Below are 20,279 nucleotides of genomic sequence, written 5' to 3' on the forward strand. Positions count from 1 at the left end.
GTTTTCCTTAGATCAGAAGGAGTGTAGTATGGTTGAGGGTTTGGGGTTCCATTGCATTGGGAATTGCAGAGGGTCTGGGAAGTGTGACCATTGCCCCAGGCGGTTGTTATGTTGGCTGGGGCTCCTGCTCAGAGGAGTTAGCAGGTAGAAGTGCAGGAGTACAGTTTTGCCCTGTTTCCTGAATCCCTGAGCATTGCCCCACCTGCTAGAGCCTCTGATCTCTGTCCCTCCTTCATCTGTAGTAAAACAGTCACTAACCCAGTTGCTCTCCCTAATATCTCCAGTCATCTGGGGCAGTGACTTAGCCAACACCCGCCTGGAAAGGTCCCAGGAGGTGGGGACAGCCCCAGGCTGCAGCCAACGCTGCCGCGGAAGCCTCCTGGGAGAGCCAAAGGGGAGGAGGACACTGCCACCCGCAGCCTCCCTGAGCTCACTGCAGTGCCAACAGCGGACAGCCATCGAAGCGAGCGCAATCCGCCTCTGCATTCCACCCTCCCTGGGGTGGTGACGGCAGGGAGGAGCAGAAAGGAACCATGTTCCCAGCTCTCCCTTGCCCCTGGGTCCTTGTGGTCCTGGGCACCAGCTGGGCAGCCTGGGGAAACCTAGGGACTGAAGCAGCGAGGGTAAGGCAGTTCTACGTGGCTGCTCAGAGCATCAGCTGGAACTATCACCCTGAGCCCACACACCCCAGGTAAGGCAGGTGTGGTGTCTGGGTGGGCTTCTCTAGGAAGGATAATCTATTTCTTTTAGAGATCATTCCTTTGCAATTCCATTGTTCCCTTCCCCTCACCCTCACCCCAACTTCAGGTAGGTAAATACAGTTAATAGGGAAGTAAAATGAATAAACTAAACCTGGTGGATGCTCATTTTGCCCACAATAATACAGTTTACCATTGTGAAGATATAGAAAATATTGTTTCATTGCCTAGATACTGCTTTCAAGAGTTTGTTGTTAATGCAGTTTTGTTAGCACGATCGACTGTTTCTTTAATATATTGATTGATTCAAAAGCACCAGGTACCTAGGTCATTAGCCTTTCCTGCAAACTCCTGTTCCAGATTTTTAGTAGCCTGGTATTTTTATTAAACTTCCATTTACATATTATTTATTCCACACGGCTTCATCTTCTACAACTAAAGATGTATACCTTGTACTTTCTTATAAGCTGATTATTCAACAATTGTCATAATTTAGGGTTTTGTTTTCTTATAGATGACTTTCAAAACATCATCAGTTGATAAAAACAGACATTGTTGTTCCTTTACCTTTTTCTGCTTCATGTGACTTGTCGTTTTTCTCTCATTCTTAATCACTCCCTGGGATATGGTCTTAAACTGGCTATTTTGGTAGAGTCACTATTAAAGGGCATATGTAACTACAAGGGGGTTTAAATAATAAAAGTATACTCGAGTCACAAAACTGTTTTTCCTAATTGAAAGGTTACAAACAAGACTTCCCAGAAATTAAACAAATTATAGGTTCTACTCAATATTTCTGGTTAGCTACATTTTTATTTCTTTTAATGATAAACTGCTAATGCGGCTAAGTTTTCTTTTAACTTAACATCACAGCTTAAACAATTGTGAAAGATGTGTTCCTCTTTTATAATTTCGAAACCAAAGCGATCTGCCAAGAAAATATTGTAATATTTTGAGCCTTTTAGTACATAATATTAACCCTTTAAAAATCTTTTCTTTGTAACTGGGTTACTTTGGAGGGCATTACATAGTATCTTGGTCTTGTAATAATAAGAAGTCTCTCTTTTTTAAAAAAAAAGTCATTTAAAACATTGCATTTCAAGGTGATAATCTAGGTCACACCCACAACATTAGGGAACTACTACTAACTAAAACCCCAAAGGAAATGACAGTCTTTCCAACATTAATTTTTCCTGCTCATGGGTAGAACATTAATTTTGTTACTGGCTTTTCTATGTCACACGGTGCTTGTGCTTGGAAGTTTTCATAATTATGAAATAATCATCTTCCATAATTAACACGAAGAATCACAAGCAGAATTCTGGAGGCAGAACCACATGAGGCTGATTCACATGGTGAATTCACATCAAGAGCCATGACTGGTCATTCTATCCTCTTACTCTGTGGCTGAGTTTCCAGAATTCAGGGGAGAGTTGTTCCTCTCATATCAATCAATTATTGAGTCAAAACCATACAGTGATAACATGAACCAACTATCCATATTTTTGAACCTCAAATTATGTCATTTCTTTAGGTTTTGTTTGTTTGTGTGTTTTGCTTTTTAGGGCCATGCCCGAAGCATATGGAGGTTCTAATCAGAGCTGTTGCTGCCGGTCTATGCCACAGCCACAGCAATGCCGGATCCTTAACCCACCGAGCGAGGCCAGGGATTGAACCCTCGACCTCATGGTTCCTAGTCAGATTTGTTTCCGCAGCACCATGACGGGAACTTCTCTTTCAAGAATTTTTTTGTGAAAAATCTATAGCTGGCTGCTTAAACTATGAGCTTGTTCTAAATTGTCCTACACCTTGGCTGACGATACTCACCATAAAGAAATCAACATAGACAACTCCATCCTTTGCCAAAGTGTATTTTAGCCCAAAGCAAAGATCTTTCCTTATTTCATGTAATATTGGCAAGACAATGCCTTTTAGAGGTGAAATACATCTTTTATTCTTGCTCCAGTTCTGAAGTGAATGTTTTAAAAAAGTTTCCTAAGAATACACGTCCAATCACTTACATGTAGATAGTACCTGACAGTGAAAAAAGATATATTTTTTCCTCTAGGGTTCTAGCTTGATATGATTTTTATTCTGAATAAATCATCTTTAAACAGTCCTCCTAAATGTAAAATTTATCATGCATATCATTTGAATTCATATCATCTTTAGCTTTCTGTTCAGACATTATTTTTCAATAGCAATTCAATTGTTCAAATCAAAATAAATATATCTTGGTATGCACACACAATATACACAGTGAAACATATTAGGAAACACACCTCTATTAAAATTACTCTGCATGAAAGACTGATTTTTCTTAGTAAAGATTTTATACTGTCGCCTATATCCCCATATTTAAAGATTTAACGTTAGGGATGGGAGATACTTTTCAGCTGTATAAAAAAGCCACAGAAATAAATAAAAATGGACTTTCACATTAAGGACAAAAGTTAGCATATAGAATCCTAGGGTTCTTAGGATCTAAAAACTCTAAAATGTTGTTTAATTCATTTTCAACTTTCCCCACACCCTAAGCACCAACCCCTCTAGCAAATAGTTGTCTAATTTCTACTTCAATGTGTCCAGTGACTGAGAACTTTCAATAGCTACCATTCCAAAATTACTAATGTCTCCTTTAATTCTGCCTCCAAATATTAACACAGTTCTTATATCCCACATTTTAAAATTATGAGAATCAATAGTTATAGATTTTTCTGCTTTCTGGGAAAATCTGAAAGCTAAAAACCAACTTTTATTACATTTTTAAAATATTATTAGCTAATATGTCCTGAATATCTTCAATGTGCCAGCTCTAAACCCTTTGCAGATATCAGCTTATTTAAATTTTGTAACAGTTGCATAAGGGAGATTTTACTATTATTCCTAGCTATCAATTACAGAAACAGAGGAATAAATGGATTCAATAAACTGTGTCAAGTTTACACAGCTAACAAGGGGCACACACAGGATTCAAGCCCAGACACTCTGAATCTACCACCAGTTCTCTTAGCTTCTGTCCTACACAGATGTCATGGCAAATGTAATTTGTATCCCTCTCTACTATGCCCTAAGTATAGCTGGGCCAATCTCTGGTTTAGGAAACATAACAAAGCCCAGTTATGGTCAAACTGGTTTAAATATCTATAAGAAATTTCCCCCAACTCTCTTCCATTTTACCTTCATCTTTGAGTTTAAGACAAGGATAGGAACAATGTGCCTCTATCTCTAAGATGCAGAAGGTGGGAAATTAACCCAGTATTCTCCCTTCCTCCCTCTCTCTGGACCCTTAACCATCTGAAAACAGCCCTGTCTGTCTATGGATGTGGAACCTGTGGATATGGAGAGTTGACCATACCATTCCACTTTATAGAAGGAACTTGAACATCTGCAGATTTTGATGTCCATGGGGGTCCTGAAACCAATCCCCCACAGATACCAAGAGATGACTGAACAATGGCCTCACCTTTTTGAATCTTGACTGGCCATTTATCAACTGTGTCTGCTCAGACAAGTTACTTAAACTTTCCAAGACTTGGCATTTTTTTGTTTTTTGTTTTTTATTTTTTGGTTTTGGCATATGGAAGTTTTCAGGCTAGGGGTCAAATTGGAGCTGCAGCTGCCAGCCTATGCCACAGCCACAGCAATGCCAGATCCAAGCCACATCTGTGACCTACACCACAGCTCATAGCAATGCTGGATCCTTAACCCACTGAGAAAGGCCAGGGATTGAACCTGCATCCTCGTGGATACTAGTTGGGTTCATTACCACTGAGCCACAGCAGGAACTCCAGTTTTTTCGTTTGTTTGTTTCCTATATGAGTCCCTGGACTTTTCTTCCATTAGCTGGCTTCCAACTTCTCAACCAGAAATAGAATCCACCAAATCAACAGTTCTTTACAATGTTCCCCAGTAGCTTAAAACTACATTTGGAAAAAAAAAAAATAATCCCTATCATATTATTAACTTCAAAAAAAAAAAAAACTACATTTGGGGGGGTGCATTGAAAAATAGCTCACACAGTTATTCAAAAAGGATTCAGTTATCCTGAATCATTTAAAATCTAAGCCTAAAGCTTCGGTTCACACAATGATTTGGGGTGCTTTCTTTGAAAATTGATTAACAAGATTAGTTACTGCAGACTTAAATTTGTGGAAGAATGGTTATCATCACAACAGAATATTCTTGACGAGACCAATGATTATTTTATTAACTTCACTTATTTTTCATATTTATAAAATCTTGGGTTTCTGCAATTCAGTTAAAAATACTGCTAATCCTAGTAAAAGTCTGAGGACATGAGAGATCTCTTTTGTTTTAACGTGAGAAGTAAATGTTATATAAGCCTTTCAAATTTATTTTGTATTTCCAGTTCAAGCCCTTTTGCAACCTCCTTTAAGAAAATTGTTTACAGAGAGTATGAAGCATATTTTCAGAAAGAGAAACCACCATCCAGAATGTCAGGTAAACCAGAAATATATTTTAAAATTTTAAAGATAAAGCTCTATGGATAATTTGACATTCACATATATCTAAATATTCTTTTAGTGACATTTTCTAGAAATGTGTGGTTTTGTTGTTTTTAACCAGAATGGCTACATAATTTGTAGGGGCCTCACTTCTAGTATTGAGGATTTCAGAACAGTGACAGCAAAATATTAAGCCAAGCTGGGGGCCCTTCTATGCATGGGACCCTGTGCAATTGCATGGGTCACATGCCCATGAAGCCAGCTGTTTTTAACCTTTACTTAAACAAAAAGCTAAAGGAAACTTTTAAGTGTTTGAATTTTTATTCATTTGTCTAACAAACTATTACTGAGCACCTGCTGGGCCTTGAACTAGGCACTGTGGATGCCATAGTGGACAAGATAGGTCTTACCCTGTCTTTCTGGAGCTTATGGTCTAGCTTAATGTATACAGATGAACCTTAACAAATGACATTTTGCTCCCATATGACTTCCTAGACGCATTTAAAGGCACTGTATATGGCTGATTCTTTTGCATCTATCTTCCACATCTCTTCTATTCTGTTTAGTGTGATGTACACAGTAGCTATCATTTTTAAAGAAAAAATCTCTTATTTTTCCCTCATCTCTTTTTTTTAATAAGGAAAGTAGGCTGAATGGATTTCTGGAGTCTTGAATATGGTAACATAGTTGGCAGGAATGATAAAGGCTGTTAAGAGAGAAGTTGCTTTAATTGGGTCCACTAGTCACTCATCCTTCTCCCCCAACCAGGTGAAGACCTGTCATCTTCCCCAGACTCATCCTTCTACCTGTCTTATTCATTCCATCTTATCCTGCCTCCTCTTTGGATCTCCATTTACCTTCAGTCTTCCCTTGACTGGACCCTCCCCCCTTCCATCAAAAGTCATCAACAATATCACAGAGCACAACTTATGCTCAGGTTAACCCCCATCTAGAAAGAAATCTCCCCTTGACTCTGCCTGCCTCTTCCCCCTTTTCCTTCACTACCTATTTCCTGTGTTATTAGTCCATTTCATTCTCTAGCATACCATTTCTTTTCTTATCTTTCCTCCCTAATCTGTTCTAATATGAGTCAACTAAAATGACTCTCAAAAAAAGTAAACCCATGACTTCTGAGATGCCAAACCAATGTCTGCTTTCCACTTCTCTTCCCACTTGACATGACTAGGACATTTAATCCTCCCCCTTCTTGAAACTCTCTCTTTACCCGGTTTCCCTGGTACCACTTCTTCTGGTGAACAGAAATGGAAATGGAAGATAAAGAAAGGGGAGAAGGAGGAGCAGCAACTGACATAGATAACTCCTGAAATGTGGCTCCAAATGGGAGTAGAGATAGGGTAGTTCCGGAAGGGAATGAAGGGTTTACGGATATTTTAAGAGTTTTATTTAAAAAAAAAAATAATGACAAGTGACTTAAAATATTTAAGTGCTTAAGGGAATAATCCAATAAAAAAGGAGAGGCTAAAGACATCTGGTGTGGAACAACTGATAGAGCCAGACTCAGAGGAAACAGGAAGTGATGGGATTCAAAACTCAGCTGGATCAGCCTGAGGTAGAAGAGATACCACCTTCATGGGGGGGCTAGGGGCCAGGCAAGGAACTGGGTGAGTCATCTTTTATTAGCAAAACTACTAATAAAATTAAGATTGTTGTTTTGGGCAGGAAATGAAAGGCTTTCCTGTCTTCTGTCTTAGAGTCTGTTCATTCTCATAGTCCAGCTTCAAGCTTGGTATGTGTAATAGACACTTAAGAACTATCTCCTTAAGTAAGTTGTAGAGGGATAGAGGGAAAATGAGCTGGGAAACTATATTCATTAGGTCTGGGAAAAGAGGAATTGGGCAGATGTGTGGAGCTCTGCTTTTTGCGACTTTTGCCAAGTTATCTGAATCACAATGTCTGTGCTGTATCAGCCATTTCACCGAGTGCAGAAAGTGATGGAAAGGCCAAGTGCCAGGCTGGAGACTATCTTCTGAATGATACAGAGGCACTGAAAATTTTTGAAGAGGAGAGGACTGTGATCAAAATCCTTTGAGATGATTAAGTTTTTTAGTGGTTTCTGTTTCAGTCTTATTAGTAGAAGTTGACCTTGATAACTAATTTATGTTTAAGCCTGAGGCACTTGAAACATTTTCTGTCAACTCTTATGTATCTCCTAACATATTTGTTTTCCGTGAACTCTGAGGCATTTTAACATCCATTTTTATGAAGCCTCTTCCTGAACTCCCAAAGTTGCTTAATTATGAACCCCTAGAGCACGTGGGGGGTATTTTATTCATCTCTGTATCCCTATCAACTACTGTTGATGCAAAGAAGAAAATCTGCTATAAAGGAAAAGCCTCAGAATCTTAATAAGATCTGATGTGAACACTGCCTTTGACTAAGTGGTCTTGCACATTCCATTGTCTAGTTCTGTATTATTTGTACATTTCCCTTATTTCTGCCTCTACCCATCTGGTGGATATGATACTAGCCATGTGCCCCATTTCTGCAGCATGAGCCCAGAAGTTATTGTAATTGCAGGTGGGGCGAGGCTCTAGGACTGGAGGTCTGAAGAGATGCCTGTCCAGTCAGGTGTGTGGACATGTGGATAGGTGAAGGGGCCAGGATCATTTTCAGGAATCCTGTCTTGGGCTTTAAAATGGCTACTTTTGAGTCTGTGAGTCTTTTCAAGGAATATTATGAAATGTTTGTCCCCAAAGGAGTTTTATAATAGCAGCAACAATGGGCTGCCCTGTTTCCGATAACACATTATTTACCTGAGAGCAGAGGATTGGATTAACTGACCTCCTCAGTCCTTTCCAACTCCGAATAGCATGAAATTGGGTACAGACTGTACTAACTTTCTGAGATCTCAAGATAAGTCACCCCTTCCCCCACTTTGGCTGGACCGAGGAGAGGATGAGAAAGGTCTTAGACCACATGACAGATGGAGGAAGTAAACAACAGCTCAGACAACATTCAGCCATGTGTTTTCTTACACGCCTGAAGGTATTTGGTTTGCATTTATAAAAACAGCCCTTTGTTTTGATTTAATTCTGAAGTAGTGGATAGGGAGGCTAAACAAATATTTCAAACTACTCATTGCAGTAAAAGGATAAATAACTTCAAAGACTTATTTTGGGCATCTGGCATTTGCAGCCGTGTGATGACAACAAACAAATCAACCAGGCAAGGCAACCGTGGCAACAAAACCCAGCACACCATGTAAATGCACAGTCGGCACCAGACTGGGTTCCTGGGCATTCTGGACACGTGGGATAGCCAGTGAGGGCTTCTGTTGGGCTCTGGGACTGAGGGTAGCAGCCAGAAGAGAGGGGTTGGCCAGTGAATTCAGATGGCAGAACTAAAAACTGACGTAGACAGTGGGACTATTCCAGGAAAGTTGGTGGTGGTGGTGGGGGGTGGTGTGTCTGACCTGCCCTGCAGAAGGTAGTAGAGAAACTTTGGTTCCAGAGTCTAGAGACCTGAGTTCTAGTCCCAATGATGCCACCCCATCACTGACCCTGGGCAAGCCACTCTCCCCACTCACTGCCCCAGCTTTGTCACCATCTCTAAAATGAGGCTTAAACTAGGAGGCCTCCATGGACCTGTGCAAAACAAACATAAAAAGAAACAGACAAGAAACTTCAGGCACAAGATCAGTATAAACTCTAGGATTTGGTGTTCAGTGAAAGGAATATGACAATAGTGGGTAGGAATATAGGAGTTGGGGAAAGATAGGATCTTATCTCAGAGATCATACTTTCTTATTGCTAATATGATATCAGTTTGCTATTTTTGCTGTAACAAATTAACACAAACAGTGGCTAAAAACAACACAAATTTATTTTCTTAGGGTTCTTGAGGCCAGAACTCCAAAATTAGTCTCATTGGGTTAAATCAAAGTGTTTGTAGAATTCTGTGTCCTCTGGAGGCCTCAGGGGAGAATTGTTTTCTTGCTTCTTCCCAGTACTGGGAGCCACCTGCACTCACAGGCTCATGCCCCCTTCCTCCATCTTCAAAGCCAGCAGGGTAGCTTCTTCCAAATTGCTCACTCAGATGCTCCCCCATCCCATTTATGAGGACCTTTCTGATTACACTGAGCCCACCTGGATAATCCAGGAAACTCTCCCATCTCAAATCCTTCACTTAATTGTACAGTCAGAGTTCACTTTGCCGCATAAGGTAGCATATCCATAAGTCCCAGGGGTTAGAGCATGGACATCTCTGGAAGGCCATTATTCTGTCCACCACACCCACCAAACAAAATTCTCCCACAGTGTCCTCCCTTTTGGAGAATGGCACCCTCATCCACCCAGCCCTCCAAGGCAGAACCCCAACAGCCATCCATGGCGACTTGATCTCCCTAACCCTTCTCCCTGTACCCAGCCCATCAAGTCTTGACAATTTGATCTTTCAAATAGCTCTCTAATATGTTTTCTTCTCCGTATCTCCATTGCCCTAACCTCAAACGAAGTCACCACCTTCTCTCTGCTGGAGTCTTCCATCCATTCTCTAACTGTTCACTCTGGTTTCTCCCTAGATCACACTCCACAAATGCAGCCAGATATTTAAAAGCCAGTATCTGGTTCATGTCACACCCTTGCTTCCAAATCAATTTAATTTGCTTAAATTAAGGGCAAAACTCTAAGAGGACTGCATGGGCCTATGTGACTGGACCTCTGATCTTGACTTTGGCTTCACATTCTGCCTGTCTCTCTTGTGTACTAAGCTCTACTTTCCCTGTGGCAATCTGTCAGTTCTCTTAAGAGGCCAAGTTTTCCAGCATATCAGGGCCTTTGCATGTGTTAATCTCACTCCCTGAAATGTCATTGTCCATCTCTTTGCTTCTTTGCACTTCAATTAATGCATCACTTCCCCAGGGAAACATTTCCCAGAACTGATCGCTTCCAGCCTCTAAGATTAGATGAGATGCCTCTGTCAAATGCTCTTCAGCATTTGTGCTTTATAATGTGAATCCCAGTTTGCAGTTAAATATTTGTGTGATCATCTGTTAAAATCTATCCTTCCATTTTCTAAGCTCTGTGAAGACAGAGGGCATATCTATTTTACTCACCATTGAAAACTAGGATAATGTAAGCATTTAGTTAATATTTACTGAATGATGAATAAATACATGATGGTGGGTGCAAAAGCTAAAAATCTGGAGTCAGATAGATTTAAGTTTAAATTATGCTTCTGCCTCTAATTAGCTGTATAATATTGGGCAAGATATTTAAATTCTCTGGGGTTCAGTGTGTTCATCTATAAAGTAAAAATCTTGATATCTACCTTAAAGATGTATTGGAAGGAGATTTAATGTAAGGGCTTAAAGTGCTTGAATATATCAAGGGAGACAATAAGCAGAAGCTCTATTTTAATTATCACCATTGCAAACAAATGCCAGGTGAACTCCATGACCTCTGTAACTTCTCCCTCTCACTCCTGCCATTTCTAACAGGCAGAAATCAACCCCATGAGAGCTTATGGATGGTTTGGAAGTGAGAACAGTCAGTTGTCTGAAATACAGTTGGTGTCAGGTTCTTAAGCTCTCAGGGACATCAGAGTCCCTCAGGAGCACGTGTTTAAAATGCATATTCCCAAACCCACCTCCAGAGACTCGAGTTTACTGGGGGCTGCTCCAGTACTTGCGAATCTGCTTTTAGTTTGGCCCCCACTGTTTCGAATGTAGAAAATCCAAAGACTACGCTTTGAGAAATTCTAGAATATGACTTTTCAAAAATCTGACTCATATATCAACCCTGCCCCTAACTCCCCAGACAGAACTGGTCCTTTACCCTGTCTACTCCTGTGGCATTGTCTCAGCAGTAGCTGCTACCTTCTGTCTATCTCCAGATGAGCTTGTGAGCTCCTGAAGGACAGGGACTGTGTCATCTTATATTATCCATCATCATTATTATTATGATTATTTTATTTTTACTATACTCAGTGCTACTTAATACTTAGCACAACACCTGGCATGTAGTAAGTGGAACTTCATTCTTGATTTTTGCACCCCAACCTGCTGTCTCCCCAGCATTCCCCATCTACGTAGCTGATATTATTTACCCAGCTGCTCAGATCAAAAATCTTTTCGTCATCCTTGACTTCCCTCAAGTGCCACATCCAACCTCTCAGTAGATATTCCTGGCTCTACTTTTAAAATGTCCAGAATCCAACATCTTCTCACCACTTCACTGCTATACATGCTGGCCCAATACAACACTGTCTCTTGTCTATATCAACCAGTCTGCTTCCATGCTTGTCATTACACAGAATATCTTCTTTACGGCAGCTAAGGTGAAATTTCAAACATATCAGACCATGTCTCTCTGCTTCACAAAGCCCCAGGGACTTCCCATTTCACTTAGGAAAAAATCCAAAGTCCTTACAGGGCCTTATGTGATCTGCCTTCCCCCATCCCCCACCCTGCTCTGTCAACCCAGCCAATCCCCAAGCCTTCTCATTCTGGGCATGCTCTTTGTCTGACTGTTCTTTGGATACATCGAGCTTGCTCTTGCCTCAGGGACTCTGAACTTGCCTCAGGACCAGAGAACTGGTCCTATTTTGTTCCCTCACTTCATTTAGGTCCCTGAGGTCTCCCACCTCAGGGAGATCTAAAATAGCCACTCATCCTCCCTCACATCACCTCGTATAAGTGAAAATGAATACTTTTCTCTTTTTTTTTTTTCCCTGGCCGCACTTGTGGCACATGGACGTTCCCAGGCTAGGGGTCGAGCCACAGCCACTGTAGAAGCAACACCAAGTAGTTATGTTGTGAGCCACACGAGAAGTCCGATACTTTTCTCTTCTTGACCAAAGGTAGTAGTATCTCCAGACATGACAGTGGGTCAGAATGGGGTGGACGTGATCAGAACTACGTCTCTAACTCTCTTAACTGGCTTTGGGCCCAACCTAAGTGTTTCTACTTTCCTTTTCTTATCTGACTGCATGTAATATAGAGTTAATGAGCTGGCAAAGTCTTCTAGATTGAAAATAAGCAGGTCAGCCTCAGGAGCGAGAGGAATGACTGCAATCACCCATGGGGTTTTTCCCATGTTTTTCTTGCTTAGCAGCTCTGTCTTGGTAATCCTGAACACAGACATATTTTAAATCCTTGTTTTCACAGGACTTCTTGGGCCTACTTTATATGCAGAAGTTGGAGACATCATGAAAGTTCACTTTAGGAATAAGGCAGACAAGCCCTTAAGCATCTACCCTCAAGGAATTAAGTACAGTAAATTTGCAGAAGGTAAGGGGAATTTGATATCCCTCTGACAAGGAAAATGTACAACTCCTTATTGCCAATGCCAAACATTCAAAACCATATTGTTAACCATGATAGAGAAGCCTCCTTTCCTGCAACTGGTAATTATAAAAATCATTGCCTTCATAGATTTCAGAGAGAAAATGAAAAATATTTGGATTTAGCCCATGGGCCATCGTTTGAAATAGTGACATAGGACTAGCCTGGCACATACATGGCACCTAGTTAGTGATATTTGATGGTAGTGGTGGTAATAGAAGTAACATTAAAGGTCTGAACATAGAGAAGTGGTTAAGACCATAAGCTTTGAAGGCTGGCTTAGATTCAAATTCCAGGTTTACAATTTCTGATTCTGTGACCTTAGCATCTCTGAGCCTGTTTTCTCATCTATAAAATGGGAATGGTCATACCCATTCTATAAGATTGCTTTGAGGATCGAATGAGATCACTTAGGTAATGTACTAAGTGTGGTTTCTGGAATCTGGTAAGCCCTCGATAAATGATGACAACAATGATGAAGATAATGATGACACAGATGGTGAAGATCATGAAGACGGTGGTGATAAAAGTGAACACCTCAGCCGCAAGATAGTAAGTTCCTATTGTTGATATTGTTCCTGTTGGTGATTATTTCCATTACATTGATGTCCAGGCCACAATAAGCAGAGTAGACTTCTGTTAGAAAGTGATGTAAGAAAATTATCCCTGTTAAAAGAGATGTTGGTATAATAACATTTAAAAATAAATTTTAACCTTTCACAATTTACAAGTTTTCTTTTTTCCATTCCAGTCATTTTACCTTGGAAGAGAATTGAGTAGGAGAGTGGTTTACAGTGTGGGCTCTAGAACTAGACTCTTGGTGCAAATCCCGGCTCAGACATTTATTAGCTATGTGACTTTTGGGAAGTTACTTAACTCTTCTATGCCTCATCTTTCTCATCTGCAAAATAGCGGTAATAATCATACCTACCTCTTACAGGTTTGTTGTTATGAAATATTAGAATAATTCTTAGTATATAATTAAGCACTTTATAAATATTATCTATGATGGTAAAGTTAATTCTTCAATCAAAATATGTTCAAATTATAATGTTTTTGTCAATTATATCTCAGTTAAAATTTTAAAAACTTTAAAAATATGATCAAATAATTTAATATTTATCTGATAACATGTGGATTAATAAGTGACTTTGATGTTTAGTATTTCCTATGTATATTGTTATCAAATCATTCTGACAAGGTATACATGACTGATAATAAGTCAATGAACTAACATCCCCAGGACTTTTAGCATTATCACTCAATCTTTGGCTTGAGGAAAAATAGTGAAGCATTAACTAAAATTTCAGGCATCTGGGTGAGGTAGTGTGCAGTGACATAGTAAACAACCATTTCACCTACTTATGAAGATTCCAGAGGAATCCTTAGGAATTCAGCAATGTAATGCATAAAGGGAGAACCTTCAAACTCTCCTGTGCAGGTTCCATTTCAAATGTGGGAGGAGGTAAGCATGGTGGACTTTGTATTCCAGCTAAGCTGTTTGCACAGGGAATGAACCTTGCAACATGATCCCCCTTCCTGTACTGTTTATTTGTCCCTACACTCCCCTACAGCCAGAACCACTTATGAGAAATGGTCTACAATGCTCCCACAACTTCCATTGATCACTTGGTTATTGGCCCTGTTGCATGAGTCTGAGAAAGGTAAATACATATTGATGGGGAAAGTCAAATTTTATCTTGGAAATGGTAAATAGGTTAGAAGTGGCTTTGTAGTAAAAAATAAAAAAAATTTAAAAAAGCCTTCATTTTATTGGGCCCTCTGTTAAAACATCTCCTTTGTCACGTCTGACACTCACTCTTGCCCGTAGCCTCCTTCTATGGTTTGAACTATTTTTTCAGGAGCAGAGATAAACTATATGCTGAGTCAGCTACAAGAGAATCCAGATTTCGTTGCCTCAGAGGTAGATATTTGAGAGAGGAATGGTGGGACGTTGAAACACTATAAATGGCTTGAGAGAGGACTCAATCATTGCCCATGTGGCCCTCGATCTAACCAGTGAATGATCCAACCTAGACAGGGAATTAATCCTTATCTGGGAACCTTCTTATCTGAAAATTAATCTTTGAGACCCAGCAAGGATTTGGAGACCTACTGCCGTAAACTAGAAGAAAAAGATAGCCATGGAAATAATGCTGGCTTGAGAGCCAAAATAACCTGGGCTTGAACTCTAACTTAACCTGGGCAATTTCCTTTACTTCTCCTCCTCAGTTGTGTATCTATAATATGGAGACAGTAATTCCTCCCATCTAAAGTTATTTCAAGGATTAGTCATAATATATGGAAAGTATCTGGCACTTGGTTGCACACAATAATGACAGCTCTTGTTGCCACAGTTATTTCATAGCTGTTTATAGTACAGGCATTAAATTTTATGAAACTTAGATGGAATGGAGGCCTTGGCTTTAAATAATGCTCATCATTTTATTTCTACTCAAATGAAATAAAACGGTACCATAGAATTTTGATGACAAAATGAAGGAAAATTGCACAGAAAGCCACAGTTATCTAGAGCACATAAAAAATGAGTCTTTTTTGTTTGTTTGCTTTTTAGGGTCACACCCACAGGCATATGGAGGTTCCCAGGCTAGGGGTCAAATCAGAGCCCTGATGGCCTACATCAAAGCCACAGCAATGTGGGATCTGAGCCGCATCTGCAAGCCACACCACAGCTCAGGGCAATGCTGGATCCCCAACCCACTAAGCAAGGCCAGGGATTGAACCTACAACCTCATGGTTCCTAGTTGGATTCATTTCCACTGCGCCACAACAGGAACTCCAAGAATGAGTCATTTTGAATAATAACATTTTCTGGATAGTTTGAGGTTTACTTCTCTAAGTGTAAGGTATTTTCTTTTAATCTCTTTGAATATAAATCTTTCTAAATGTTATACTTTCCCCTCTTTCTAACCAATTAATTGCAGTTTACAATGAGGTTTTTTTGGTTTGTTTGTTTGTTTGTTTGTTTTTGTCTTTTTGCCATTTCTTGGGCCGCTCCCATAGCATGTGGAGGTCCCCAGGCTAGGGTTCTAATCGGAGCTGTAGCCACTGGCCTATGCCAGAGCCACAGCAATGCGGAATCTGAGCCTCGTCTGCAACCTACACCACAGCTCATGGCAACGCTGGATCCTTAACCCACTGAGCAAGACCAGGGATCAAACCCACAACCTCATGGTTCCTAGTCGGATTCGTTAACCACTGAGCCACGACGGGAACTCCTACAATGAGATTTTACAAATATTCACCAATATTAGAATTGTGTGCAATCTAAGAGTAAAACAGACTAAATGAAGGCCTATGTTATGTCTCTTGTACTGTTACAGGTGAAGATCTTGAGTTTTCATTCATGGATTTAGTAACATTTATTTTTTTGCTTTTTAAATTCTTAACTATGCTTCTGTTAGGAGATGATGGGAAATCTGAGTTCCAGCCAGGAGAGATGTTTCTGTATTTAGTACGGAAGTCTCATTCATCCATAAATTGGCAGCATCTGACATAAATGCCAAGTTGTAGCTTGGTTTTACCAAATTACTCCCAGTTGCACCCACTCCCCGGGTGTACAATGTTATATAGGGAGGGGATGAGTAACCCTTTTGAGAGGATGGACAAATTGTGATTTGTAAAAATGTTTCCAAGAACATTTCTTTCATAAATGTATTTAATAGGAATATATTTTTAAGCTAGTAAACAAAATATCTGAAACTGTACTTGATCACTTTTAAACTTTGTATTGCAAAGAGAATTTCAATTTGAGGCTAAAATTTCAGAAACCTTGTAGCTAGCATGTGCTGAACTGTTTGATTATAATGCTGTGCCTTTGAGCAAATTTTGTTGCCTGGTAAGATTTCTGAAGCTGTTTCGGTAAGTTATCTTTAAAATTTATTTCAGAGTGAATCTTTTTCTCTTTTTTTCTTTTGGTCACATCTGCGGCATGTGGAAATTCTCAAGCCAGAGATCATACCCGCACCACAGTAGTGACAATGTGGATCCTTAACCTGCTAGGCCACCAGGGAACTCAGAGTGAATCTTAATGATATTCTTCGATATATATTCTCACCTTTTAAATGTGTGAGTCGCATTATGAGTATTATAATACTATGATATCCAACTGTCTGCAGGTCAGTTAATTCTCCAAATAATATATAATTAAATAATTTTTTGCTGGAGATTGTTCTTTGCATCTAAGATTTGCCAAATTCTCTGTATGATAACTTAGTCTTTTAGGTTTTTCCAAAACATTGCAATGCTGGCCGTAACATATTTAATTACATTTTTCATTTTGCATCTGAATTTTTTGGCCTTGATATAGACACTTCTTTGCGTATATGATAAATACTGGACACATAAAGGCTAATATAAGAATTCTCCTAAATCGAAATCCAAAAATTGTGGACTCTCCTTCAAAGAAACTTGCATGCCCTATTCAGTGAACCCAGGCTCTTTATAAAACATCAGCACTCTAATTTACCCACTGCCTAAATTATAGCCTCTAAAAGAATGTTCTGAATCTTTGAATGCATACACTCTTCACTAAGTTTAAGTGGAGAGGAAAAGAGCTGTCCAAAAGGATAAGTAACAAGAGAGGATTTCATGAACAAGCACCCTGATGGGTGAGCAAAGTGGTGCTTTATGTAACTCCACTTGTCCAAAGCTTGTACGCACCATTTTACATTTGAAAAAAAAAAATACTGAGATCCTCTTGGCAAATAATTAGTTCTTCACGACAAGAGTAAACAAATCACAAAGCTGACATTGGGCTGAGCAGGAAGTGAACAGAATTAAGAAAGTATAAAATGAAGGACTACCCTTGTGTAAAGTATTTACTCTAGCAAGAAGCTGAACAAGGACTTTTTGTGCTCTAGCATAGTAGTCTTTCCTGTCCATTTCTCCTCTTTTCAGCTAAGAGTTTAAAGTTTTTTTATTTTGATTACAAGGTTAAGATCATATTTACCAAAAATGTCTTTCATAAATGCTTCCTCTAAATAGCTACTTATATTTCATACCTCATGTTATATAGGTTGCAACATCAAAGATACAATATGCCTGTTTTATTCTAGATGAAAGGTAGAATAAAATACTTCAAAGTGGAAAGAATTGAAACTTTGGTAAAATAATCCCCAAACTATTTCATTAGTAACCCTTACTCAGTATAAGTATAGAATCTATCCCCATATGCAAATCTTTAAAAAAAATTTTATTAGAGTATAGTTGATTTATAGTGTTCAACTCTGCTACATAGTATAGTGACCCAGTCCTCATAACCCATCAAAAATGATATTGTTAAAATATATATTATCTTAAGTTATGAATAGAAAACTGAAAGCAGGGTTAAGAAACTTTCCCAAATTCATACATGTAGCAAGTGGTCCAACCATGCAATCTCAATTCTGGCCGCCTAACTCATGTGCTTTCTCCCACAAGCTAGCAGAAGAAAGTATCATTAATCATATAATTTCAAAAATATTTAATTATCTTCTCAATTTTTAAATAAATATTTGTGTAATTATTTGGTATGTATCAGAGATCAGGGAATGAGTAAACTGACATATAGGCTGCTATCTGAAGTATAAGCATACGTTTATCCAGAGGAAGAGAGGAGAACTGCAAAAGTTATCTCTCACCCTACAAAGAATATCACACTTTGTCTTTTTGAGAGCTTAGGAATGCCATTTTCTACTGAAGGAATCCCCTATTACACCACAGTTGAAACAGTGGAAGCAATGCCATTTTTTAACTTCGTGAGGTCACAAAGCATGAAGCATTGAATAAGGGTCATCAAGCTTGATTTAGTAGGGCTCTGGTCAACAATTCGCCATGCCAATTCCAGTCAACAAGCAAGATTTGACCTGAGATAGCAACTCTCCTTATCAGTCCTGTTTTGTGCTTTGCAACCTAAAGCAATTTTGCAAATTTACAGAGATAATCCATCCTGTTTATATGAGCAGAGAATCTTCCTCATAAACTTTTTTCTTTTTGATTTAGATGATATTAGTATTCATAGGAAGTTATTTCAACTTTTAACGTTTCTCAGCTCCTGATAATTTTAACACTCCAGTTCTTTTTTATCAACAGAGTGAAAGTTCAGCCTATTAAATATTGTTTATTGGTGTCAAGAAGATAGCTTTCGCAGGGGGAAAAAAAAAAAGTCCCATGTTTGTTAAGCTTTTCACTAGCACAAGATGCCTACAGTAGCCAGGAGGGTAATTCAATGAAAAAATGAGTGTAGTGGGGACCGGTGATCAGAAAGCCAGTGTCCTGTCTGAAGGGGGCAGCCAGGAATCAGACCTATCCAAATTCTATGCAGGAATTTTGTCCAGTGTCACCAGATCTTCAGGTTTTATTTGTTGTTGTTGTTCTCTAGGAGAAACCAGCAATCGAGACACTTAAATAAGATCTCCATATTTTTAATGTTGGCATTTAATTTATTTTAATACCATGCAATTCTGACAAAACATGCCCATGATCTTAGACTTGATGACCTTGCTTCTATCACACAGGACCCTAAATTTTAATAAACATTCATTGAGGATCTTCTCCATGTTAAGTGCTGTGAAAGGCACCAGAGATACTAAGACAATCAATCCAGAACCTTTGCTGGAGTTTCTCACATTCTAGTGACAGAAATGTTCACAGTGCAAATAATTATTATCTAGAATGAAGAAACATAACTAATCATATAATGTCATACATATTTAATTAAAAATTGTGAGGAGTGCTGGAATAGATAAAAATACATAGTGCAATCAGAGATCTGAGAAGAAGTAAGCTTATACTTAAGATGACATCTGAAGGATAAGCACACTTTTCTCCAAAGGAAAAAAGGGAGAAAGAATGTTAGGCAAAGGGAATAATATCTGCAAAGTCCCTGAGCTGAATAGAACTTGGCATGTCTGGGAAACTAAAAGGTGGCCCAAGTGTGACTGGTACACAGTAAACAAAGGGAAAAGTCATGCATGTTGAGAATGGAGAGAGAGGTAGGGGTAGATCATAACAGACCTATAGTTGGTATTAACGATTTTATAAAATAAGAAGCCATTGTCAGAGTTCCTCCTGTGGCATAGTGGGTTAAGAATACAACTGCAAAGTGAAGAAAAAAAAAAAAAGAATCCAACTGCAGTAGCTCAGGTCACTACAGAGGCAGCAATTGGATCCTCATCCCAGGGTAGTTGGTTAAAGAGTCTGGCATTGCCACAGTGAGGCTCTGATTCAATCCCTGTCCTGGGAACTTCCACATACCACAGATGCAGCAATAATAATAATAATAATAATAATAGTAATAATAATAAAGAAGCCATTGTCAGAATTTTAAGCAGGAACACAGCAAAATAAGATCTGGGGATTTTAAGGGATCATTCTCTGTCTACAGGCTGGGAAATAAGATTGGGAGGAACTTCTTATACCAGAACTTCAATGACCAGTTAATAGGCTAATTCTGGAGTCTAGACTTGTCATAGAATGATAACTGTAGAGATACAGAGAAGAGTGAAACCTTGGAATATCTTTTAGAGATAGTAGACTGATGTGGAGTACAAAATGTGCACAGCATAGAGGTACAAAGGGAGATGACATTGGATAGGTAGACTGGGCAAACTCAGGAGTGAATTTAGCTGCCATAGTAACAAACTTGGTCTTTATCCTGTGGGTAAGACAAGAGCTCTTGAAAGTTTGAGGGAATGGTTTGATACAGTTGAATTTGTATTGAGCCAATAGAAATTTCATACTGTCTCTTGTCTTCAATCAAGACTTATGGTCCATCCATAACTAGTCTTTTTTCCCCCATGACACCAG

At 39.1% G+C, this 20,279-nt stretch overlaps 1 protein-coding gene across 1 annotated transcript in view; it reads left to right on the forward strand.

Annotated features, from left to right (window-relative positions):
• The first annotated feature begins 394 nt into the window (after positions 1-394).
• F5 (coagulation factor V) overlaps positions 395-20,279 on the forward strand; it is a 76,870-nt gene continuing 56,985 nt past the window's right edge. Inside the window, exons 1-3 of the mRNA XM_047783983.1 lie at positions 395-691; positions 5,071-5,162; positions 12,294-12,416. Of these exons, the coding sequence (XP_047639939.1) occupies positions 534-691; positions 5,071-5,162; positions 12,294-12,416 (373 nt within the window). The 5' untranslated portion in view covers positions 395-533. The remainder of the gene's footprint in view (positions 692-5,070; positions 5,163-12,293; positions 12,417-20,279) is intronic.

This window comes from Phacochoerus africanus, chromosome 6, assembly GCF_016906955.1.
Source record: "Phacochoerus africanus isolate WHEZ1 chromosome 6, ROS_Pafr_v1, whole genome shotgun sequence".
NCBI lineage: Eukaryota > Metazoa > Chordata > Mammalia > Artiodactyla > Suidae > Phacochoerus > Phacochoerus africanus.